The sequence below is a fragment of the Balearica regulorum genome, chromosome 1 (assembly GCF_011004875.1).
Source record: "Balearica regulorum gibbericeps isolate bBalReg1 chromosome 1, bBalReg1.pri, whole genome shotgun sequence".
Taxonomy (NCBI): Eukaryota; Metazoa; Chordata; class Aves; order Gruiformes; family Gruidae; genus Balearica; species Balearica regulorum.
This window is the reverse complement of record NC_046184.1, coordinates 55,764,956-55,790,131: the sequence shown is the minus strand read 5'-3', so window position 1 is coordinate 55,790,131 and position 25,176 is coordinate 55,764,956. Positions and strand designations below refer to the sequence as shown.

Below are 25,176 nucleotides of genomic sequence, written 5' to 3'. Positions count from 1 at the left end.
AGTCCCTCTGTCATTGGCTGAGGCTTGGCGCCGTTTCCGGCTTCAGAGCCGGAGCTACGCGCAGGGCGGGCAGAGCTCCCGCCTTCTTTTCTCCCCCTCAGCCAATCCATTTGGAGGGGAGGTGCGGCTTCCTGCGGGAGGGGCAGGGCGCGGCGCCCTTCCTCTCTCACCATTGGTCAGAGTTACCGCGGGGGGGCGCGTGCCCTGATGAATGGCAGGCTGCGGTGCGCAGCGTAGCGCGTGGTCGCGGCGGTTGGTTGAGCGTTGAGCTCAGGTAAGAGCGGCGGGGCCGGCTCGCGCGGCCGGTGCGGGCACGAGCCGTTCTTCCCTCTCCGCCGGCGGTCCTGCGGCCGTTGGGCCTTCGTGGGAGCCATGTCGGACTGGGTGTCCTACTACCGGAGCGAGGGGCCGGAGGAGGAGGACGAGCAGCAGCAGGAGGAGGGGGCTGAGGTGGTCGGTAAGGGCCCCCCCCCCCCCTCGCCCCCCCATGGACGGCAGCTCGCGGTCCGCCGTCCTCGGGGCTCAGCGGGCGGAGGGGGCCGCTGCTAAAACTGTTTCACCCCCCTTTCCATAGCGAACTACAGGTTGTCGGGTCGGGACAGCCTCATTTTCTTAGTCGATGCCTCCAAGGCCATGTTTGAGTGTGAGGGGGATGGAGTGACTCCCTTCGAAATGACCATCCAGGTAAGGCTTCTCAGGGGGCCTCGGGGTGCTTCCCAAACCCTCCAGGGATCACCTTCGGCACCGCCATGGGTACGGCTACCTGGATGTTGCTTTGCCTCATCTGTTGGTGTGAGGTCACTGTGAAACTCGAGCAACTCAGATGGCTGAATGGCTGTGGGTTTGGAAAGATCCATTGCCTGGTGGGCCGTGTCCAGAGTTAGGTGAGGGAAATGTGTATAGAATGAACGACCAACCTGCGTTCAGGGTGGTGTATTTAAAAAATGTTTATTTCATTGATCTTGCTAGTAGAAAGGGGAATGGTAATGAAAAACACATAAGGCTGAATACTGAAAAAAAAATCTCTCAAAAAACACGGTTCCAAATTCTTTCTCCTGGTGACATTTAGCTTAAAGCATTTGTTACCATTCTTCTGTTTGCTAGAGTCTACTCGTATAAACTGCTAATTGCCAAAGGCAAAGCTTTTGAACCCTTACTGCAACTGATTTTCTTCATATTTTGATCTGTGTGCATTTTTTTTCAGTGCATCCGGAATGTGTATACCAGCAAAATTATTAGTAGTGACAGGGATCTCTTAAGTGTCGTGTTCTATGGTACAGAAAAGAACAAGAATTCGGCAGATTTCAAGCACATCTATGTCCTTCAGGAGCTGGACAATCCAGGTAAAGGCAGTAAAGTGATATGAAGGTTATGTAGAAAGATGGAATAAAGTAATCTGTGTAGTCACGTTGTCAGTAACTGATCTCTCCGAAAACAGAGACCTATCAGATAAACAAAAAAAGTTCCTGTTACTGAGGTGTGTTGGGGGGGGAGAATGGATTTAGAAATTTATTGAAAGCTTAGAAATTTAGTGGGAGCTTTGCTTTTTCTGTTATAGTTGGTTCAGATCCCTTTCCTATGTCTTCTGTTATAATGTGGTGGTTCACTTGCTGTCTGCTAAACCTAAGAGGATCTCGACAGAACTCTTGAAAGCCCATCATGTGTCTGCTGCATTTCAGAAAAGTGTGTTTATGTGCTAAGGCTCCACGGATTCCAGCTGATGGAGAATATCACAGAATGGCTGAGGTTGGACGGGATTTCTGGAGGTCATCTTGTCCAGCCCTCCTGCAGGGTCAGCTAGAACATGTTGTCCAATATGTTAACCTGTTAGGGGTGTTCCATCTCTTGTTTTTATAATGAGTTTTGCAATTCTTGGATTTAGCTTTTCCATTTTCTTAGAATTGCTTAGAATTATGTAGCATCTGTTTGATAACGAGTGCCAGTTGCTGAATTAGAAAAGGTAGTAGGAGGCATGCAAAGAATGCATGCTAGTGGTGACAGATTCTCTGACAGTGGAGAGTCTTGTGCGGGGATTTTGTCTACTAGCTGTTAATAGCAGCCTGTAATCTCTGAGAAGATTGCAGATTGTAGTAGCTGAAAAATGAAAGCTTCTCTCCCTTTGTAGAGTTACGGGAGAAGACAGAGAATCTGCTGTTATACAGCTGAGGAAAGGAGTCATAGTTGAGCTGGAGTATTCCGCAGAGCTTTAAAAAGGCCATGGATAGCTGCCCTGAACGTTGCTGTGCTCCACATGGTCATCTATGCGCTTAATCTGACTTCAAGGTTGATGCTATCTGGCATGTGGGGCAAGGCAGCAGGAGAAATTCTCCACCTTCCCGACATGCCATGGAGATGCAGGATGTATTTCACCTCCTCTCCTTTTCTCTGGTGGCGCAGCAGTCTGCTGTGCCTCTGCAGCGGGTGCAATTGCTGCCTTTCCTGCTGATATCTTGTCCCTTCAGTGTAGGGGGTTTGTGATACTTGGATCTCTGCCTGTTTCCCTCCCCCAACAGGAAAGTGCCAGGGCACTTTGTGTCCTTTTTGCCCTAGTAAGTGCTTTCAAGTGGTAAGCAGCTTGCAATATTGCAAATGTTAGACTATGTGGAGTAATTTTCTCAGCCAGGTGTTGGAAGGGCACCGCCATAGAGGCGCTAGGGGACATTACTTGGACGTCAGCTGCAAGGGACCCTCAGTGCATATTTAGAAGTGTTTGTGGTACTTCTTTCAGTATTTCTAATGCATCCAAATACTGTTTTCACCCCTAGGTGCAAAGCGTGTTCTAGAGCTGGACAAGTACAGGGGAGATGAAGGACGAGTCCTTTTCCGTGAGAACTTTGGCCACAATGTCGACTATTCCCTGGGTGAAGCACTCTGGGCCTGCTCTAATCTCTTCAGTGATGTCCGAGTCAGACTCAGCCACAAAAGGATCATGCTCTTCACCAATCAGGATGACCCTCATGCCAATGACAGTGCTAAAGCCAAGCTGGCCAGGACCAGAGCTGGTGATCTGAGAGACACAGGTCATTATTTTCCCCTTTAATTTCAGGCAGAGTAAAAGTGATGTACCCTTGCAGCAGATGTTAACTGCGTTGCAAGTTTGTGATGGAAAAAGAATGTAAAATCATCAGAACTGGTGAATCTTTCTGAAGCTTTCTGAATTAGAAATTTGGTATCTAATCTAAATTAGAAAATCTGGTATCCAATTTGGTATCCAACAACTAACACTTTCTAGGATCTCTTTTTCTACTCTGATAGCATAAATCAGGACTTGAGAGGGCTGTGGAAAACAAACTACTTTATTTCGTTGTTCGACCATTTTCCAGGAAGGGAATAATTACACTAAGTTAACACAAAAGGAAAATTACTTTAATGGCTGCATTTTGAATTAGCTGAAGAACAGCAACCTGACCTCAGAGACTGGAGAGCAAATGCTTCATTAGCTCAACTATGTAGCTGAGATAACGAGTGCTTTTGGAGTTCAGCAGATGTGCTGGATCTAGAAGCTGTGAGGCTTCCTTAGTCCATTAGCCCTTATCACTGGGAAAGGGGAATTTCTGAACTCATCACTTCCCTCCATGCCTGAGGTAAGATTATGTTTTATAGGAGCTGGTCAGAGCTGTTTCATACACAATGTTGTCCAGATGCTTAATTAGGGAGGAAACATTTTCTATGCTACATTGTTCAGACTGAAGTTGAAGAATGTCTTTTGCCTCTTTGCCTAGAAACTTTCACATCTGGTAGAGATGACCATTTGGAGCTTATTCTTCCTTAAATTCTTTGCTTAGAGAAATCTGAGAGTGCTGAGAAACATGCTGATGTAAGAAAAAAGCAGTTTCTGTAATCCTCCTCCAATCTCTTACTCTGTTTCTAGGTATCATCCTGGACTTGATGCACTTGAAGAAGCCTGGAGGGTTTGATATCTCTTTGTTCTACAGGGATATCATAAACATAGCAGAGGATGAGGACCTTGGGATCCAACCTGAGGAGTCAGGGAAACTGGAACATCTCATGAAGAAAGTACGAGCAAAGGAGACAAAGAAACGGGCTTTAGCCAGGTTTGTGCCTAGTTATGATATTCATTCGATGGAGGCACCTGATGTTCTTTTTAGACTGCATCTCACCTCCCTCTTCTGGAGGCATCAGTGCTTACATTCATCAGTCTTATTTCCTTAGTCCAAGTTTGGTGTTTCTTCTGTAGCTTCCAAGGGTATTTGTCATTGGTGGATGAGAAGAGTGGATAGTGAAGCTAGGCCTCCTTTTCTCCTCTGTGTGACATCTCTATCAAGCTTGGCCAGAAATGATCATTTTGAAAAATGACATCATTGCGTAAAATAGTTATGAAAAAATCTACAGTATGTAAAATGTTCAGTTTGTGGTGAAATCTGATTGAAATAAGGCTTTGCTTACTAGTGTTAACCTAGAAAAAAAATTAATCTCAATGTGACTGTTAGATATTTTGGCCTACTGTTAAATAGTTACATGTGGCCAGTTTGTCTAGGCACTTGGTATGCATTCACACAGCCTTGATATTTCTGATCTCCTACTGAAAGATTAGAGATACTTACAGAGAGATTAAAGGGATCTTGACAAAGCAGATAGAAAGTATTTTTGGAATGAAGTACTCCATAACAGTTGGTTTTCTAATGAGTGAATTCATAGCAGAACAATGTGAGAGCACAATAAGGGAATGAATGTCACAGCCTAGTGAGGTTTTATAATATATATTTAAAGGAATCTCAACTTGAGCTGTTGTCACTGGCATTCTTGCTCCTGCTTGCAGCTTTATTTTCCTCTTCTGGAAATGTTTTCTAATTCTTGAGGAAGAAGAATTCCATACCAGTGATATGTTTTAGGGGAGAGAAAGTAACATTTACAGTAATTCACTCTTCTGCTCTCAGAACTTGAAGATTACCTCCAGTTTTAAACCTTTACTTCTGAGTTTGGGTTTTTTTTTCTTTAAGTTCTGATTTATTTATTTTTTAATCATGGTATTGTTTGTCTTGATGGGGTTCTTTTGGGGAATTTTGCCTTCTGTGTAACAGCTGTGTGAATTCAGAGGTCACATTGCATTAAGTACAAGTGGAGTTCCCAAATGTAAACTTGTCCTGTGCTCTGCCTGAGCTTAGCTGCCCTTGAGATTGAAAAAAGGTGGAAGAAATATGGTAAATTATTTGTGTTTAAATAATTTTTATGACCAGAAGTGACAGCATTGCAAGAATGTTTTTATACAAGTGAGATTATGACTCAAGTAATAGTATATTTCCAGAGATAACGTGATTTTGGGAGAGGAGAATAGAAAGAGGTCAGAGAAAATAAGTTACCTAGGGAGATTACTTTCTTTGGCAAAATTGATCTTTTGGAAGTCTCAAGCCTGTATCTGCTTTTTTTTTTTTTTTTACACAGGTTAAATCTGTATCTGAACAAAGATCTGTCGCTTTCTGTTGGTGTTTACAACCTTGTTCAAAAAGCTTATAAGCCATATCCAGTGAAGCTTTATAGGGAAACTAATGAACCAGTTAAAACAAAAACAAGGATGTTTAATGGAAAAACAGGCAGCTTGCTCCTGCCTAGTGATACAAAAAGGGCTCAGGTAACGTATTGATTATGTGCCTGCTTTTTCCTGTCTCTGTGATGTGGGAGGGAGATACTGATCCTCTTGCTGCTTTTGTTTGTGTTTCACTTTAAAAATCAGATGCAGAAATATTTACATCTGTATGCAGTTGCTAGTTGCTAATGTCCAGGTGGAATTTCCCTTGGCATAATGGTGACAGACTGTGACTTGCCATTTCGGTATGCACTAATGATGAGAGTTTTCTCGGCGTTGTCTATAACCCTCTTTTTCAGTAGTGGAAGACAGCAATTGCGTGCTCTTCTTTCCCGCCCCCTGCAATTTTTTTTCTTTTTTTTTTCTTTTCTATTTTTTTCTTCTTTTTTTTTAATGCTGGCAGCACATATCTGTTCTTCCTTGGTTCAGACATATGGAAACCGCCAAATTGTGCTGGAGAAAGAGGAAACAGAAGAATTAAAACGGTTTGATTCTCCGGGCTTGTTTCTCATTGGCTTCAAACCGCTTTCAATGCTAAAACAGCACCACCATATTAGGCCCTCCCAGTTCATCTATCCTGAAGAGTCCTTAGTTAGTGGTAAGTAAAGATGGTGAGAGAAGGTTCACTGCCTTGTGTTAAGGTAACCAGCAGATTCATAGGAGTTTGAGTGGGGCTCATTGAGTGTAAAATCTTTGTCTAACTTCAAAACTTGCTCATATTAAAAAATACAGAATTAACTGTTACTGCACTTCTCAGCTGCAGTTAATTCTTTTCTTCAATAGCAGAAGAGCCAATTTGGCTTCATATTTAATCCATGGTGACAAACAGCTAATAAAACTGAGCACATACAGGTTTTGTCATAAATGGAAGTGAAGGATCCTAGTACCTGACAAGAAGGCAAAGGTGATTGAAAAGCAAAACAAATCCAGGGAAGGTAATTGCTGGTTTTAAGTCCATATCAGCTAGGAGGGGAAACATAATACTCAGGAAGTATGGTTGAATTAACAACACTTTACTGGCTTGTAAAGAGAGAAGGAGGGGATGCTTAGGACTGCCTTTTCTCCCCTTTTTATGTGCATATGTAAGTCTGCTCATCTAGAAATATAGTATTAATCCATCCAAAGCTGCAATAGTAAAGGAAAACTCCAGCTCCTCAATGTACTGGTGGATAAAGAGGGCTGGGTTATGCTAGCTTTGCATTGCCTGAATAAAGAACCTTTACACTAGCTTCCTCAGCTTAGCAGTTTCCTGAATCAAACGTGTTACTTATATGTCAGTCTTTTACCAGATATGGTGGTCAGGAAAATACAAAGCAAACGTGTGCCTCGAGGAATATTGCAGTCTGAATTCTTAGTGTGTAACATCTGCAAAAGGTTCTATGATATGCTGCTACTATGATGTCCTACCAGACCTTTGTAGATACCTGTTTCAAATTTTCATTCATATTTCATTCATCAAATGCTAGTGACTTCAGTTCTTTCACCAGAACAATCACTGCTGTTGTCAGGAGAGACACTAATATTGGCATTTTCAAGGGCTTCCCCTTCCAAAAGTTGCTTTTTAACTCTGGAATATTGCAAGCATCTCAAAGAAGTCACAGGTATTGAAACTAACATCCTGAACAAAGGAGAAAAGCTGTCAATTTGACCAATACAGTCTTTATTTTTCAGGGAGTACAACACTGTTTAATGCCTTATTGATGAAGTGCTTGGAGAGGGAGGTGATGGCACTGTGCAGATACACTGCCCGCCGGAACATTCCCCCTCGCTTTGTGGCCCTGGTTCCCCAGGAGGAAGAGGTGGACGAGCAGAAAGTGCAGATAGCCCCTCCAGGTATGGGAAGAGATGCTGCCTTTCCCTGGCAGTCAGCATAATAGCCTCCTGTATCGCGTGAAAATATTCTTAGTGCTGCTTGATTTTTCAAACAAGCATTTTTCAAGCTTATGTCCAGTTAGACACGGGGAAGGTGGACAAGTGGATCTCCTGCATAAAAAGCAAGTGACAAGTTTCCAGCTCTTAGCTATGCACTTAGTTCAAATCTTTTTCAAAAAGCCATTGGTGATGTTGGTTCTATACATTGAGATTGGGAGTCGTGTTGCGGGTACTAGGAGGTATTATGGATCACTGTTGTTTACAACAAAATAGTTAGATAGTTTGGAGAGGAGTCATCAGACCTAGCTAATAAGCATCTTGGTCTTTTCCACAAATTATTGTTTTGAGGCTGTGGTTCTGCATAACTGTTCTCTGCTCTCTCCCTTCTGTGTAGGTTTCCACATCATTTTCCTACCATACGCAGATGACAAACGGAATGTTGATTTTACAGAAAAGGTGCCAGCCAATCGAGAGCAGGTGGACAAAATGAAGGAAATAATTCAAAAACTCCGGTTCAAATACAGGTACATGGAGATAAATAGGGTATGTGGGTGGCATGGGGGAGAAAGCACAACACTACTGCTTCCTCTGTTGCACACATTGTTAAGCTGTGGTGTCCATGAGATGAGATTTTGATGTATTTTGATGCAAATTGCTTCCCTTTGTGGTAGCTTTGTCCAAACTTCCCTCTTAATCATTCTGAATGCCCAGGCGCCACATGCTTTATGTAGCATGTTCTGGAGTTTTTTATAGAATTGCTCTTGTTCTCTGGGCTGTTGTCATCTGTTGCAGAGGTATCACATTTTACTGTGGTTCTGCCAATCTATTGCAGATCAGACCTGGAGCATTTAAATTAGAGCACTTTAGAGAGAATAGTCAGGCCTTTTTCATTATAGCTAGGATAAATTTCAGGAAGTGCTTTTGTGGGAAATTTTTTCCTAGGTATGTGGAAAGTAGGGTAACTCTTGTTAAAGTAGAATGCTGCTGTTTCTGTTTGTCTCGCACAGCTTTCTAGTGTGGTTGATACATGACAGAATAGTGATTCAGGAGGTAAATTGAAAAGAGGAAAATCAATTTTTCTGATGAATGGATTGTTGTGTGGGAAAGTTTTTCTTTAAAATAAGTTGGTGGTAGATCTTATGTGTCTTGTCTGTCTTCTTGGCAGCATGCATTGACATTTTGGGGGACTCTTGACAGGACTGACAGCTTTGAAAACCCAGTTTTGCAGCAGCACTTCAGGAATCTGGAGGCTTTGGCACTGGATATGATGGAACCAGAAGAAGCTGAGGATCTTACAAGTGAGAATTATTGGTGGGTGCGAAGGGAGGTGGGGTAGAGGGCTCTTGACTTTGTTCCAAGTCAGAGATGAGCTACTACAAACCCCAATGTCTTTTAAAAAATATTTCAGTTGTGTGCAGAAATATTCTGAAATATTGAAACCTTACTTTCTAATGCTGTCACTTTTAAGATAAAGGAAAAATTGTTCACTTTACCCTCCAAAATTAAAATGGAATCACCTTTTTTCTATAGTGACAAATGTTTTCTCTGAAATTCCTCTCGTCAAGACTAATTAATGTTTCAGTCTGATAAATGGGCAGAATTACTTAGAGAATTACTCTGCTAGGAGGCCACGATGCCACCTTGTGGCTGCAAGAGTTCATATACAAGAATATCTTGTCAAAGGACAGAAACCTGCTGCTGAAGGCGAAGTTCCTTTTTTAAAATTATTTTTTTACTCCAGGAATAGTGTTAGAGTAACTATATGTCTTTTCTGAAGTGATACCTAACAAATAACCTAGGTCCCTGTGCTAGATATCATACAAATATGTGACAGAAACAAGCTGTTCTGCCTCAAACTACTTGCAAACTTAGATAGTAACTGGTTGTATTTCAAATGTCTGAGATTAGACCTGGGTAACAGTGCAACCAGGTAGGAGATCATCTACGTCGCTTCCACCGTATCAGTTTTGTTCTGTGTATATATTTCTTGTTCAGGGATATGTGCAAGTCCATTACGTATGTATAATACAAACTTGATATTACCAAGAGCTGTAAATTTCTCATTGGTGAATATCGTAACATAGGTCTTTCCATTTTGCATGCTTGCAAGATGCTTGCATGCTAGTTTTTACAGAAACACAATTGTATCTGGTGATGGCCTTGTTTAGACTTTCCTGTGATCGCTTTGGTTTTGAGAGGGCAAATCTGTCTCTCTTGCCAGTGCCAAAGGCTGAAGAGATGAACCGCAGGCTGGGCAACCTGGTGGAGGAGTTTAAGCAGCTGGTTTATCCCCCTGACTACAATCCTGATGGGAAGGCTGTAAAGCGAAAACAAGGTAAGCAGTGATGGTGCAGACACACAACATGGTGTCTGTGTTCTGTATAGAAGCTTCTGTGTTTTCAGTTTATCTCATAGTTTAAAGAAGCCACTTGTGCAACAACTCTATTTACTCATCTCCATAACAAAGTGGATTTATATCCAGCGGTGATTCTTAGGGAGTAGAGGATATTGTGGTATCCAGTTGGAGAACTGCTGGAATGAGAAACTGCATAGTGAAGTATAGGAAGCAATGTGGGTAAATGATTGCAATTTTTTTTTTTTAATAACTTTGGGTTTTATGACAGAATAGTAAAATTGTTCATGCTTTCAGTTTGTGTTGGTGAGGAAGCAGACTTTTATACGTGGGCTGTTTAGCAAGTCCAAGGTGGGTGCATCTTTAGGGCTGAATATCTAAGTAATGCTGAAGTACAGGTGTAGTTTGGGAGTCTATGAAACTGCATAAAGTGGGAATGTCACTTAGCTGAGCTCCCCGTGGAATCATTGCATTCTGCTGTCTCAATGAGAATTCCTTAAAAGTTTCATTTGGTGGTGAACTTTCAATCAGAACACAAAGTTTCATATTTGAGTTTGAGATCGCTCATATCATTGTGATACACTATATGACTTATGTAGCAAGTGACACCTACTTCATAAAACAAAATATGGAAACTAGGTCTGTGAGTGCCTAGGTAGGTGTTAAAGTACCATGCGTTAACGGCCATTAACTGTGGTATGTATAAGAAATGTTGACATCTTTCTATTAAGAAACTTTTTAAAATCTTGGTGATCTAAAATTTATCTTTCTAGCTTCTGATGGTCAAATTGAGAAGAGACCCAAGGTAGAAATCTCAGAAGACGAGCTGCGGAGTCATGTGCAGAAGGGCACTCTAGGCAAGCTCACTGTCCCTGTTCTGAAGGATGCGTGCAGGCTTTACAGGCTGAAGGGAGGCGGGAAGAAGCAGGAGCTCATGGATGCACTAATTGAATACTTTAATGAGCACTGAGCAGGAGCAGAAGGCCCTGGTTGACTTCCGCCTGCTTAAAGTTTTGGCTATCTTACATGGATGCTGTGTCTGTTTAATCTTGCTACGGAGGAGAAGGCAACTAAATGTTGCTGAATCTAGTAGTGGAGAAACTTTTTACTCTTAGTTGTGAAACATCTCTGCAAAGTTGGATTCTGTTCACAGTAGCCCAAGGCAGAATTAAATTCCTGGCTAACTCAGGTCACCCACTGCAGGTAAACACAGTTGTGCCTTCCTGGTTTCTTAATAAAAGTTATTTTGGACTTCTTTCTTTGCAACACTGGCTGTACCGTCTTTGCATCATAAAGACAGCAAAACTCACTTCAATGTGAGTAAGAAAACAGAACGATCTGTATTAATTGCACCACATGAATTCAAGCAGCAGGTCAAGTCTGTGTGCTAACAGAGGGTGTAAATGTGGTGTACTACTCTCCTACTCTCCAAAACAGCCAGTCACTTATCAGTACTTGTAATCAAATTGAGTTCTTTGGCATTAGAAAGATTACCAGCAGATCATAAAGGAGAAAATCATGACTGGGAAGCAGTAGCCAATCCTTTGGGTAAAAAGCCAGCACTTCACAAAGCTGTGCAGCCATGTCTTCCATTTTAAAATGGTAATAGCAAAAGCTGGTTTAAAAAAAGAAAACAAAAAAGGGAATGTTCCCTGGAAAGCTGCAAGTACTAATCCCAATTAAATTACTGAGATGGCATTAGAGCTTTTCCACCTCTGTAGCAAGTATGAGTCAGGCTATTGTGCAGGCTTCTATACTCACATCTGTGCTTTAAAAATAAATAAATTTAAAAAAAAAAGCAAGTTGTCGAGAGCAGCCTTTGTTACTTCCAATATTTTTATTTTTTTAATCAGTTATGGAGGCTGGATCTGGGGCTGCCTATGTTGGTTTTTAAATTTCCATGCCTGGCATGCCCCACGTGTCTTGCAGTGTAAGATGACTAAAACCAATAAATAGTCATTTCTCTTGCTCTTGGAAACGGTACTAATTGTTTAGCCAACTGTAACTTTCTGCAGGACGCAAACATGCGATACGCAAGGTATCCATTTTGGTGTGCGTGGTGTTTTTAGGGATTCCTGTGTTTGGCACCCAAACTATTGGGCAATTTATTGAAGAATTAAGTCATACATTAAGGTCGTGCCACTGCTGTAGTGTGGCATACATATGGGAGCCAGCCGTGGCCGCTGTCGGCACTGTGACCACCCTTAGCTGTGACAGCATGCTGCTCACCTCCACAGCTCCCCTCAAAAGAGCAGCTAGCCCATGTCGAGCTCTGCCGTATTGAAGCTACATCCTCTTATACTTTCAATGAACCTGCATTATAATAGTTATTTTTAATAAATATGTCTAAGCAATCAATTTATTTTGCCCTTTGGAAAAGAAGTTAGTGTAAATGTTTGTCTTACCAACATTTAATGCAATAAAAGTGACCCTATCCTGTTCTTAATTCTGTGACTTCATTCCCCAAATGCCCTTCTTAACTGCTCTCTCAGCTTGCTAACCCCCAGGCACAGTATGTTCCAGGCTTTGGATGATTATGGCTTTTTTTGTTTAGGTTATTACATCTTCCTCCTGGCTTTTTTTTTTTTTTTTTTTAAAGCAGGCTATTGGATTAAGCAGAAGTTCAACAGGGATGGTGATGGAAGGCTTCAGAGCAGAAAACTAAGCCAGTTTTGCTTGCTCAAGAATCCTTTATTTCTGCCCCTTATGTGCTTCTGCATCAGCTGTCTTGGCATGGTACAACAGGGCAAGTCCTTTGCAAAGCTGTGGTTTCAAACGCAACTAGCTCCACAGTAAGCATCAGTAGAAGGGAACAGCAGCATTTCTAAACTTCATACAAGTGAAAGGGCTCTAAAATCTCTGTATTGAGTTCACCTCAGCAAGGATCTTGGTTACCAACCACGTACAAAAATATACAGACATGATTTATCTTCGGTCTTTCATGAGCTGATTCCACCTACTTGGGATGTACTTACTAAAGGTATGAAGTTGGTGCCTCTGTGGAAACCTTATGGAAAAACTTATTTTCCCTTCTGGTGCTGTACCTATTGGTATTTCCATGCTAGCTTTGCTTTGGCATCCTGCAAGAGAAGACAAATTTGACCCATTCCAGCACTGAGATTTAGATTCTTCTGCTCAGAGCAGTAAGTGGATTTATTATACAATATGCATTTAACTAAAGCGAGCTCCATAAAACCACCAATACAGAATGCAGGTGGTGCTTTGTGCTTTTCCAGAACATGAGATTATCTAGTATTCTCTTCTTGAGACACAGGCTATTTTATCTGAAAAAAATTACTTGCTCTCCATTGTCTTGGCCATAACTCACAGGGTTTATCTTCAGTCAGGTGACTATAGTACAGTAGCATCTCTAAAAGGATAATTATTATAATTATTGGCCAGATGTAGGGTCCTTGTCAGCCACAGCAAGCTGCTCTACCATGTTTTGTACTGAATTACCCCCTAGGAAGCCCAAACTCCTTGATACAGTCCACACAAAGAAAACTGAAGGGTATGAACTACTGCACTGCAATAGCTTTTAGGCAATCTCTGAGCAGTTTTACAAGTACGAACACTTCAGTTAATTGCAAATGCTTCCCCAAGGGAGTGACAATTATGGACATTCCTATATTTAGCTTTGTCAGCAATTTTATTTTTCTTAAAAAGTCAGTATTTAAAAAAAAAAAAAAGGGAAGATACGAGATTTCCCCTTGTGCACTGCCATAAGATTCCTGCTCCCCATATACCCTCTTACAGAAGTCTTGTCTGGTTTCAAGAAGAAAAAGGGTTGTGCTGTGTGTGCTGAGCTTGGCTCCGTCCGCTGCTACTGCTACGCAGTAGTCACTGCCTGCCTACGCTGTGTGTAGAACCCCACGCATGATGCAGGGAACTGACGTGCCTTATCCTCAGTAAACTTAAACCATTCAGAAACACAGAGTTACTCACACCTGTTAGAGGCTGAAGCTTAGCAGAAATACTACAACAGAGTAAGCTAATGGGTGGGTTAAAAAAAGCCCTGAGCAGGAAAACATGGAGATAAGGGGGATTTTTTTTTTTCTCCTTTCAAACATCAAACAGGAAATACAGTTGTACAATCACTTTTCAAAAAGTAATACGATGAGAATGGATGTGTTGGAGTGGAATAATACAAAAGAGGGGGGAGTAGAAGCAGAAACACTAAGAATTAAGCAGTTATTAAACAAAAATGTGGTGTTTTGAAATGAAACACTGATATCAAAACTATAATCTCAACTGAAGCTAGACATTAATTCCCCCTGACTTCAACCTTCCTATTCCACACACACACTTAAACTCATGGGCATTTAGACCAACAGTCTTTCTATAGCTTGCTGGACAGACTGGATCTGAGGCTTTAGCTGTGATCCCTCCTTGATGGTGATGGAGCAGGCAATGACAGGCCGGGAAACACCACACGCCCGGCCCAGGGCTTGCTTGGACCGCACAAACACGTACGGTACGTTCTTGTCCTCGCAGAGAAGAGGGAGGTGCAGGATGATTTCCAAGGGCTCTGCGTCTGCCGCCATCACAATAAACTCTGCTATCCCTCTGTTCAGTGTTTTGGTGGCTGGAAAAGAAACTGAAGAGTAAGCCTAGGTCCTTCTGGAAAGCACATCTAATGAAAAACAACATTTGATGTTGAAATTGGCATGAGCTCTAGTGGTACACGAGGACAGGCCAAAGGAAAACGGCAGCTGCAGGGCCAGGGAGGGGGTTATTCACAGGGCTGCCCCTGGGTCCTGTGCCCAGCACTGCCCTCGAGCGCAGCAGAGGGATTCACAAGGGAGCGAGTCCAGCCCAGGGCTGCTGACAGGTAGGGGCTGGGGCGCACCAAGGATAAGGGGAGACAGAGGGAGCTGGGTTTGTTTAGCCTGGAGAAGAGAGGTCCAAGGTGGGGTAGGGGAGATGCAGCTGCTGTCTGCTACTGCTTCAAAGGGATTGCAGAGAAGATGGAGCCAGACTGTCCTTGTGAGTGCAGAGGAAAAAGGACAAGTTGCAGACTGTTGCCTCAGAGAGGTTCTGAGGACATGCTGAAATTTTATGTTCCTCCCCCACTCCTTATGAGAGTCTCCTTATGGGTCCTGAGAGATTGTGGAGTCTCTATCTTTAGGGATTGTTCTTTTAAAAAATGTGACTAGGCAAAGCCCGGAGCAACCTGATCCAACTGTGAAGGGAGCCACTCTCTGAGCAGGCTGCACTGCAGCACTCCAGAGGTCCCCTCAAACCCAAATCTTGTTATGATTCTAAACTGGCTAGGCATCTGGTAATCCCAGTGCCACACCACTAAAGTATGCCTGATCACAGGACACATACCAGGAACACAGTTTGGGCATCTACCAGAACCATATATAAATGTTTAAAACATTACAGCTTAGTTCTGTCCCTGAATATTGCTTAAGCAGGCAAGAAAGAGGAAGGAGAGGGACACTCACGATACTCAGATCTATGTAATGTTAGTGACCCACTGCAACAGAGAAGAGACACTCTGTAGCCACAGCTTCTCACAAGATCCTTGCTATGATTTCTATCACGCTTTGCAACACACAGGTCGTACCTTCATTGGCTCCCTTGCGTAGCTGCTTATAGTTACAGGATTGCTGCACAAGATCCAGCAGTGTTTTGGTGAGCTGTGCATCAGCCAAGGGGTAAGCTTTGGGATTCACTTCTGCCTCGCTCTAGAGAAAGGAAAAAGTAAATGATATTACAACAGGAGGAAAGGGGGCTTTTTGGGCTGTGTTCTGAACAACACTACATAGGCATCATGCCCACCACATATACCGATGACCGGAGTCACCATTCTCAGTTGGTCTACACATACACTAAAAATCCCACTGCAGTTTATTTATAAAAAGGGATTCTTCTCATATTCAAAGCAGATAGTGCCTCTATTCACACAGACTGCCAGTTTAGATCCTACAAATCAGCAGCAGTGAACTTACAGGGAGTCTTCAAGCATTTGCTACCACAAATACTACATAAAATGAAGTGTTTCTGTGCACAAGGAACAAGCTCCCGCCAACGGCAAATTAACAAGCTCAGACATGAATTTTAAAGAAATCCCGAGAGGGGCACACATCAGGTTCATTTCTGCAAGTTACAAGTAGCTTCCCAGATGTTCGCATCAATGGCGTAGCAGAACGAAGCAACCAAGTCAGAGGCAGCACTAACGACCGGCAGAACGGCAATTTCTTCAGCTCCCATCGCCGCAGCCAAGGCAGGCGCTCCCAGCACGTAGCAGGGATGACCCCACGCCGCGATGCTCCGCCGCCTGCCCTCGCACGCAGCCCCAGCCCTGCCCCGGCCGCTCGCCCGCCCGCCAGCCGAGCACATGCTCCCCGCGGGAGCATCAGCGGGGTCGGGGAAAGCGGTGCCGGGCCGGGTGAGCGGGTTCCCCCATCAGTAGGAGTCCCCAGGACCGCCAGCTCCCCCGGGCATCCTCCCTCCGGGGCGGCGCGCCGAGCTGGAGACCCGCAACCGGCAACAGCTCCGCCCGCCCGGCCTCCACGTGCTCCCCGCCCTGCAGCGGAGGCAGCGTCCCGCCGCCCCAGAACCGCCCCCCCCCCCAAAAAAAAACCCCTCCCGGCGCCCCCTGAGGAGGGGGAGGCCGGCGCCCGGCCCCGCTCACCATGGCCGCGGCCTGGGCTGGGCGGCGCGGCCCGGTCGCTCCTCTCGGCCCGAGCGCGTTGGGGGGGAAGAGGCAGGAGCGCTCCTACGCGCTGCGTCGCCGCCGGAAGTGATGCGGCCGCGAGGCCGGGGGCGGGGCCCGGGAGGCGGGTCCAAGGGGCGGGGCTTCCGGCCCCGCGTGGTGCGGCGCCGGTGGGGGCGGGGCCCGGCTGCGGCCGGTAGAGGCGGAGGTGGGGAGGTGGGGCGGGCGGTCAGGGCCTGCCCGTGCCTCGGTGTTCGTCTGTAGCGGTGAGGGTGGCAGCACAGACCTGCTTCTCCAGGGCACGCTGGGGATGCACAAAGCGTTGTGTGAACGCGGACGCTTACGGCAATGCACGCCGTCACACAGAATATAACCGGAGGGGCGCTGAGAATTCCCACCTTGGTTATTTCTCCTCTGCCGAGCCAAGCTCAGCACCTCAGAGCCGCTCACCGCTCCTCAGGGCCCTCACGCTGCCCAGTAGCACCTCACCAGGAGCATCGTTCCTATATGACCAGGCCGTGAGGGTGCCCTATAAAAGGACCCTATAGAAGCATGCAGCCCCGCGGGAGAGGAAGGGGGAGGTGAGGAGCGTCCTCAGGCCCCCACCCCGGGAGCGGCGGACAGAGGACCCGGGACACCCCCCTCCCCCGGGCGGCGGCCCCGCGCATGCGCAGAGCCGGGCGGCGGTTGGGCCATGGCGGCGGGTTGCGCGCGGCCCTGCGGCGGGCACGAGGCGCGCTGGGTCCTGCCGCTCCGCCCGCCGCTCTGCCTCGCCTGCGCTGTGGAGACCCTGGGCGACGGCAGCGCCTCGGTGGGCAGCGCCGCCGCCCCTTCCCGAACAGAGCTGGCCTCTCACAGCTGGCACCCCTCTGCTTGCGCCTACCCCGCCGCCCGCCCTGGCTGCCCCCTCTCTTACGCTGAATTTGGGACCGGGGCCTGGCCAGGTGTATCGCCTTGGCGCTCGGCCCTCGGGCCCTGGTGGCACTTTTTCCCCTGAGGTGATGGGAGCAGCGGGGTGGCTCGGAGCTAAGTGCTAACGGGTTGTTGTCTCTGATCCGTAGCTGGTGCGCAAGAAGCACGTCCTCTCCCGTCTCCACGATGCCCTGGCCTGGCAGGCGCTGCCAGTCGTTCAGCTGCTGGCACCAGACGAGAGGGTCTGCATTCATTTGATAGGAACTCTCTTTGGTAAGAGCTCTGCTGGGGCCTAGTACAGCAGCAGGGAGAAGGTAGTCATCTTTTTTTGTATAGATGCAAGAACATGAAGCATCTCCATATTTGAAACAAAACCAGGCTGAAGAGTATTGAGGTACCTAATTCCATTCTGTGTTAGGTGTGTTACTACTCCCTGTGGAAAACTGCCTGTCATTTGATTTAGAGTAGGTTAATTAATTTCCTTATTCCCCAAGGAGCAGGATTGGCATGTTCATAAAGCTCTTGCAATTTCCCAAAGTATCTTGACTTAAAGTCTATCTGGACAACAGGGAGTGCGTGGCATACGATTCTTCCCTGACTGCCTTCCATTCTGGTCTCATGCCTTAGTGCTTTCTCATCTTGCAGAACTGTGGCATTATATAAAGTTTCACACAGAAATTAAAATATGAGCTTAAAAAGGTGTTGCAGGATTTAATAATGTGCGAAATAGGAATCTGCGTAGAGGGGTTTTTTCCACACCATCACATGACATTTCTAGAAATCCTCGTAGCCATAGGACTGTAATACCTGCTTCTATCTGGTGGGTCAGCCTTGCAGCAGAATACAGTGTTCAGTGGGATGTCAGAAAGTGCCCTTCCAGTAACAGTCTCTGTGATATTGAACATCTCTTACTGGTTTGTGTTTGAACAGCAGTGCTGTGGGAAAGATCTTTGAAAAGTTGTCTAAAATCTTGACAGATAAGAAATAATGGTCTAAATGAGGCAACAGTAAGGCAGGAAGAGAAAGGTAGAGGGTATGAATGCAAATGCCTTCAAAGAGCAAATATACTGGATTCCTTTAATTCCATGATCTCGTTTGCACATCACAGGTAATTCTTGTTCTTTGGGGGAAAGTGACTACAAACCCTTTCCCCTGCCTTGACGCACTGAATAGTTCAAACAGTGTTTTCCCAGTTGATTTCCCAGGACAAACTGTGCCGCACATGTTTTGGAAGCAGCTTTGTTAGAAACATAACTTTATGCAGGTTTAGTTCTCTCCGTTGCACACATTTTTATTGAGTGCTGTCTGCATACATAATCCTATACAGATGTGGAGGGAGTGGTGCTTGTGGCCGATTCAGTCCTGCACTGTATGACCCTAAGATGAAATACCCTAGAAGACAGGGGAGCTGTGCTTGCATTTCAATGCTCTTGTCTGCTTTTAAATAATAATTCTCTCTCTGTTTAAGCAGCTTTACAATTGGATGGTTTGGGGACAGCTTTGGGATTTTACTGTACTTAGTGTAACTCCTAGAGCAGTTGGAATTCCACTATAAAAAGTGACAGGTACATGTACAGTGGGACTATAAACAGTGGCATGTACGTTTTGGATATAGCTTGAATGAGCCAAGGACCATTTGGTGCAAGAGTGTAAGAGGAACCCCCAAAGGTCTGAGCAATGCTGTGGAGGAAGTATTAATAGTAAATTCAGGAAAATACATTCATTTTTGGAGAGAGAATATTGGGTTAAGCGCAGGCAGAAGAAAGAGGGTTAAGACAACAGAGGCATAGTGTGGAGTGTTACGTATGAGGAGACGATGAATTTCAGGTAAGCCTGAATTTCATGCAGCTGAGATTGCAATGTTCACTAATGCTGTATGCAAATCTTTTCCAAAGTGTATGGAAGTTACTGAGGAAATAAGAAATTTCTTCACCTGCAGTGTCATAACATTGCTGTAGGTGGTCAAATTTCTGAGAGGTCATGGAGTCTCCGGAGGGGAGGTAATTTGATTGGATATGTTGAAACAGGTGGTTTGGTGTGGCAGCAGTGAGAGTCTCAACCAGATGCCTGATGCTGTAGGTACCTGAAGTTAGCAGGAGCTGGGAGATAGAGTTTCTCATCTGTTGTGGTATAGTACAGTGAGACAGTTGTTTATTTTAATATATCCAATCTTACACTCTCCTTGTACAAAAGACTTGCGAAGCAGTGCCTTCAGGTTCAATTTAACATTGGAATAGTTTCCATATGCTTTAAACCTGGTGTTCAAATTTGGTCTTGGGATTTTCAGTACTGTGGAGGGAGAAGACTGTTCATGGTAATTGGTATGAGTGGAAGGTAGAAAGGACAACTCATGGCTGGACTCTGACTTCTGTCATTTTGGAGTGTTGTTTCAGCCCTATAATACTGGGTACATGCAGTGAGATGTGGCGGTGGTAGCAGTTATGTATTTACTTACATAGGTGGAGCCATTGACTTCAACTATAAAGCACATAAAAAATTTGCAAGGGAACCGAGTGCCTTCATGTCCCCACGTCCTGCTTATTGAGGCGCCTTTTGCAATAGTCCGTGAGAGTATCCACCTTCCTCTGACAAAGTCAGGCTGATGTCATGTGAAGCGGGGAAAACAAAACAGTTCTGAAAAAAAATTTGCAGCTCTTTTTACAAAAAGGCACTACAGCACTGATGATCACAAGCAGGAATGAGTTCCGTGACTGATGGTGGTTTATCTTTCAGGGATGTTGCATACTGTGGAAGACAGCGGTGCCCTGGACTTATTTGTAGAAGGTGAGAGGCAGATGCTGCGTCTCAGTTACTGACAGTTTGTGAAGGGAGGCTCTGTCTTGTCTGATAACTAGCTTAGCTTCTACACAGCTTAAATTGCGAAGAGCATCTATTTTCTATCAATTCAACAGTGACGAGCAGACTGTTCCAATATTTAGGGGCAGGAGAGTGCGTGCAGATTTAAATATTTAACGCTTCAGTCACAGGTTCTGTGTGTGCCATGAATTTAGTGTCAGATGGGTAAACAGTGGTAAACAATGCCTCATCTTTGGCATCTTTGGACCTGACCAAAGTCTCAAAACAAATGGAAATCTTCCTGTAGGCTTCAGTGAGTTTTGGGATCTACTGCTTTCTCCTCAGGACAGAGAGTATTTGGGATTTACCTGTACAGGCTGCACATTCCTCTTTGTGAGCAGTCCTTCATTTGAAATATGAAGGAAACACCTGCAGGGCTGACAAAGGAATCTCAGCAGTCCAGTTAACCTTGGGCATCTCTGCTGAGTCTAGTGGTATTAGCAATGCAACTATTTCCTCCTGTCAGCCATGAAAGACAAAAGGAGGTGTGACCAGTGCCTTCCAGAGGGGTTTCAGTTTTCAGGCACATGCTCAAAATGGTGTTGAAAAGGTGAGAAGTCTTTCTGTCATGTTACCAGTCTGTTGAGAGATGGATACTCTCAAACAGAGGAATTTTAACTTAGTGTTACCTAACTCTTGAAAGTTCTGGAGATTCTGAGAGTTCCGGGCAAGAAAGGGCCATTGTACTATCTATAAATCACCTGTCTCAAGATATGCCTCTGCTGAGATGCGTAGCTCTTTAGTTAAAGTAGGTCTACTAGATAAACCTCCAGTATTGCCCTGGATATACCAAGTGATGGTGAACCTTGGAGTCTCTGGCGTATTTTTATGATGCTTTTCTGGAATACAAATCAAAAGAGTGTGTTTTTCAAATGAGTCATGCCATGACAGCAAGATACATCCAAGACAGCCTTACCAAATCCTATGGAACAATGTTCTGCACAGTGTCTCAGTAAGGGGGCTATTGTCAAAACTTTATCTGCTGAGCATTTGGCTGCCCAGGTTCTAAAAAGACCAGAAGAGGAACTTTGCTTCCTGAAACTGATCCACTGATGCACGAGTGGAGGCAGACGCAGCCTGCCAGCATCAGGCAACTCTCTTGTGATTTTGTTAGGGAAACCGCAGGTGACGTGCAGCCAGTGCCTGGTAAACATAGTTTCTTGTTGATTCCTTGTATTAGGACAGAGTGGACAGAGTGCTTAAAATTGCAGTGAACCAAGAATAACAGCCCTTACTTGGGGCTGAGGAGGTGAACAGTACCACAAAGGTGACCCGGGCCTTGCTTTGTGGCAAGGTATGTGGGATAACTGCAGTGGGGAGGAATGGCTGATAGACTGCACTGTTGCCTCAGGGACAGTAGCAGCTGGAGGAGGAGCTCTCAGTCTGCATCTAAGGGTACTCAGCAGTTTCAGTTCTGGTATCTTCTCTGGAAAAATAGATAGGTTTTTAAAGTCCAATTTTCATACTATAGGAAGCCTGCTCTATTCAGTTACCAGAAATTTTTAGGCTTTTAAGCTAGGGCTTTGTTTCTTTCCCTTCCTGGTTCCTTATGTTTACTTGGTGTCCTGATACTCAGTTTGTCGCTTGCAGTTCATTTCCATGCATGGTTTGTAGGGCAGCTAGAACAGGACTGCTGTAATGTTGCTGCAGAGAGCTCGGGCTGGGCTATTAGGAGTAATAGTGCTGGGAAAGCTGGTGTCACCCTGCTCTCTCAGCACCTCCGTGCTCATTTAATTTCTAAGCTCTGTGCTCACTGGTCTGCTAAAGCCCCATGGAAGATGGATTGTGAGTACTCTTGGGTGTGAATTACTGATCCTGTTTCTTCTGCCTAGTTGTGGTGCGGCTTGTAGTGGAGCTGAAGTCAGAACTGTACTTACGCTGCATTTTGGATGAAAGCCAAAAAGAGGTCAGTGAAGATGAATTCCCTGCCCTTCCTTTCAGTCCTTCGGAGGTTGAGGAGATGGGAATGAGGGGCCCTGCAAGACTGCACTGGGATGCAGCCTCTGCTGCAGTGGGATGTCCTAGTGCCAGCTCCCCTGCAGTGATTTTGGCAGTGTTGGTGTCTACCCTGGAGTTTTCCTATTGTTCCCATGGTGCCTAGCAGCCCTATGGCTTCATGATGCTCTTGTGAAGCTGTGTGGCTTCCTCAGATTCTTCTTTACCTACCTTACTGTTTCAGTGATAGGAGGAGCTTTCCCAACCTGTGCCATGGGCTCTTGCTTTCTTCATTCCTAAGTTTGTGATGGTCCCGTGGGGTACAAAAAATTGGGAAGCAGTAAAAGTGGGGAGAAGTTCAGCTGTTTCATCTGCTCATGTAAGGGCTGGAGGGGAGAGAGAGGAAAAGGAGCATCAAGCAAGAGATTTCTTGGATTAATTAAAAGACATTTTGGAGACTTAGTGGTGTGTTGAGGGTTTTCCTGTGGTTTATCCTAACTGGTGAAAAGGACCCAGCTTAGGAAAAGATCCTATTCTGGAGGATTATGCATCACTGAGAGCTTGCTGGTTTGAGTGCATTTCTGCTTTTGGACTGTCCCCTCACCAGCGAAACATTTTCTTTCTCTGTCTCCTCTACAGCTGTGCAAAGCAACTACCATGAGAGGCAGCCTGCCCACATTCACTCTCTTGGGCAAGCTGGCAGACGCCATCCCAGGCTTTGCTGATGTACTGGTGGTAGAGCACAGTGAGTAACGTGTCGTGCCCCACTGAAGGGTAGTAGTCACAGCCCTAATACACACAGGCATGCATGCACTCCTCCGTCCCCTGTGTGAATTCATGAAGGTCACACAAGAAGCCTGTCCAGAATTGGAGTGGCATTCAGGCCTCCTGGGTTGCAGGTCCGTACCTTCATAGCGGGCTTGTCATTGTGCTCTTAGTCAGCCTGGCAAAACCAGCCTCTGTGAACTAGGGTTTGTGGGACTGCCTCACTAGCAACATACATTTAGTTTTAATTTGCTTGGTCCAGCTCCTGGGGGTCTGGTGATCAAGCTTAGCTGTTTGTGGAAGTGTCTGGGATGACGGATCTTCATACGGTGAACAGCGAGCTCCTCTAGCCATTTATTACTGTACCTCTGCTCAGAGGGACAGATGGCGGTGAGCACATCACCTAATTGTGGCATTCATTAGGCTGCATACACTGGTCTGTCCAGTGGGCTTTAGCAAGTTTTCAAGGGAAACAGGTTGGTGTGTTTAAAAAGTCAGTTCATTGGTGTGAATGTTTGCTGTTTTTGCTCCTCACGCTAGGTAATTTAGTGGATCATTTGCTGATGGGCTTGACGTACCCAAATGAAGGTATAAAGGCTGCTGTCTGCTACTTGTATGGCAAGCTGTACTCCTCTCCCGTTGGCACAGAACGGCTCTCAGCACACTTCGAAGAAAGGCTGTGTGGTCTCTTCTTGAATACCTTGGGACGTGCACAGACAAAGGAGCTGCAGGTTAATTGTTTGGGTAAGGCGTTGCTGAGAGAAACTGCAAGGTGCAAGGGGAGGCTCAGAGTGAGGGAGAAATCCTTGGCTGGTTTAGATGCTCTAATGTGGGTTGTTCCCTACAGGAGCTTTTTGCTGCTTGTCTGAAGTAATCAGTCCTTTCTGACTGGTCTGATGGCCCAGACCTGCTGCTGAGCAACCCCAGCCCTCCATTGTCCCTCGAGCCCCACGTTTGCCTAGCACTGACTAACCTTCTGAATCTCTTCATAGCTTTCACTGTAGCCTGGCCCATCTCAATTTGATGTTTCATTCTAGGAACAGACCATCCCTCAAAGAGTCCAAATGCTATGCAGGTAGAAGTGGGTTTTGTAGAGCAGTAGGATGGAGTCTAACGAATATGGTCTTCATGTTATTTAGGTTAGAAAGCTAATGTGGAAGTGGCGCTTTCTTGCATTTATGCTTCCACTGCGTGTATCAGCTGTTACTGGGGAGCACAATTTCAGCCTTTCTGACATTGGTTGTTTGTAAACCATCCAGGGAATTCCTTTTCCTTGTAGGAGGTGAGCAGGAACTGGATTGCTCCTCAGATCATCTACTCAGATACAAGAAATGGATGACAATTCCTTTGAAAGTAGAATTCTATAGCTCAGACTATACCCCTTGTGAATTTGTACTGACAGATACTGGTGATTTGCATCAATACCTGTAGCAGTGCTCTGCACTTTGATACTGAGGGTTTTTGTGTGTGTGTGGATATCCTTTAGCTAAACACAGCTGTTTCAGTAAGAGCTTGTGAAAGTAGAAGGGGTAGATAAATGCTAGTTCTCCAGGAAATATTCCAAGGAAAATGTCTTGTAATTGTTGGGTCACTGACTGTAACTTGGAGAAAAACGCAGGTCAAGAGCTCTCCCAAGAAATAGTTTAGGGGGTGGGTACTGGAGCGCAGAAGACACTGTGAGTAGAGTGCTCCTGAGATCACGTACCAGTGCACATGCGCATCTCTGAGAAGGAAGAGGGAGCAAATCGGACCGAGCAAAAAGCATCAGCAACAAGGGGTTGCAAGACACATGGCTCATGGCAGTATCTGGGGACACAGTGAGAAGAAGCTCCGTAAACTGGAGGTGATGGCCTTTGTTAGGAATGCAGGAAAGGGGAAGAAGTTGGCAACAAGTCTTAGGCTATAAATACTCCTTGCTATGCCCGCTATGGTGCTCACTCTTGCTCCCCCTTTTGCAGGTTTGCTAAAGGAGCTGCTGAAATCTGAGCATTTTGTATCCATTCTTATGAACAATTCAAAGACAGAGGAGGAGTCTGAGAACCCTGACTTTTTAGAAGGGGAAAATCCACTGCCCCTTGTTCTCAAAAAGGTGATTGTTGAAGTAGTAGTTATTTGTTGGTAGACGTAAAGAATTTGTTGGCCTGTATTGAATGTTTATCTAAGGCACGTGAGTATGCTGTTGCCAACACCAGCAATAGAGGCTGCAGTGGGAAACGGGGACACCGCCATAGATCACGTCGTTGTTCATTCCTGCATCCTGGAGCGGGGAAATTT

General features: G+C 45.2%; 3 protein-coding genes across 3 annotated transcripts in view; 2 read left to right on the top strand and 1 right to left on the bottom strand.

The window, feature by feature from the left end:
• The first annotated feature begins 195 nt into the window (after window positions 1-195).
• XRCC6 (X-ray repair cross complementing 6) lies at window positions 196-11,192 on the top strand. Its single transcript, XM_075751237.1, has 12 exons — window positions 196-457; window positions 575-684; window positions 1,205-1,343; window positions 2,766-3,020; window positions 3,872-4,055; window positions 5,404-5,590; window positions 5,975-6,143; window positions 7,217-7,378; window positions 7,812-7,941; window positions 8,615-8,715; window positions 9,639-9,752; window positions 10,544-11,192. Exons 1-12 carry the CDS (start codon window positions 373-375, stop codon window positions 10,738-10,740), a joined length of 1,833 nt encoding a protein of 610 aa, XP_075607352.1. The 5' UTR covers window positions 196-372; the 3' UTR covers window positions 10,741-11,192.
• A 1,698-nt stretch (window positions 11,193-12,890) lies between these two features.
• Window positions 12,891-16,564, bottom strand: SNU13 (small nuclear ribonucleoprotein 13). Its single transcript, XM_075751421.1, has 3 exons — window positions 16,414-16,564; window positions 15,343-15,463; window positions 12,891-14,355 (listed from the first exon to the last, which is right to left on the bottom strand). The coding sequence occupies exons 1-3, from the start codon at window positions 16,414-16,416 to the stop codon at window positions 14,093-14,095; spliced, it is 387 nt and encodes a 128-aa protein (XP_075607536.1). The 5' UTR covers window positions 16,417-16,564; the 3' UTR covers window positions 12,891-14,092.
• Window positions 16,565-17,112: 548 nt separating this feature from the next.
• MEI1 (meiotic double-stranded break formation protein 1) overlaps window positions 17,113-25,176 on the top strand; it is a 39,117-nt gene continuing 31,053 nt past the window's right edge. The window contains exons 1-7 of the mRNA XM_075751210.1: window positions 17,113-17,245; window positions 17,496-17,619; window positions 20,080-20,130; window positions 22,035-22,108; window positions 22,777-22,882; window positions 23,443-23,646; window positions 24,861-24,991. Of these exons, the coding sequence (XP_075607325.1) occupies window positions 17,129-17,245; window positions 17,496-17,619; window positions 20,080-20,130; window positions 22,035-22,108; window positions 22,777-22,882; window positions 23,443-23,646; window positions 24,861-24,991 (807 nt within the window). The 5' untranslated portion in view covers window positions 17,113-17,128. The remainder of the gene's footprint in view (window positions 17,246-17,495; window positions 17,620-20,079; window positions 20,131-22,034; window positions 22,109-22,776; window positions 22,883-23,442; window positions 23,647-24,860; window positions 24,992-25,176) is intronic.

Excerpts from the sequence above, each read along its gene's own strand:
- XRCC6 (XM_075751237.1), top strand. The coding sequence starts at position 373 with ATGTCGGACTGGGTGTCCTACTACCGGAGCGAGGGGCCGGAGGAGGAG. Across the intron at positions 685-1,204 it reads CCTTCGAAATGACCATCCAG|TGCATCCGGAATGTGTATAC; the intron begins GTAAGGCTTCTC and ends ATTTTTTTTCAG. Across the intron at positions 7,379-7,811 it reads AGTGCAGATAGCCCCTCCAG|GTTTCCACATCATTTTCCTA; the intron begins GTATGGGAAGAG and ends CCTTCTGTGTAG.
- SNU13 (XM_075751421.1), bottom strand. Across the intron at positions 14,356-15,342 it reads ACGCAAGGGAGCCAATGAAG|CCACCAAAACACTGAACAGA; the intron begins GTACGACCTGTG and ends TTTCTTTTCCAG.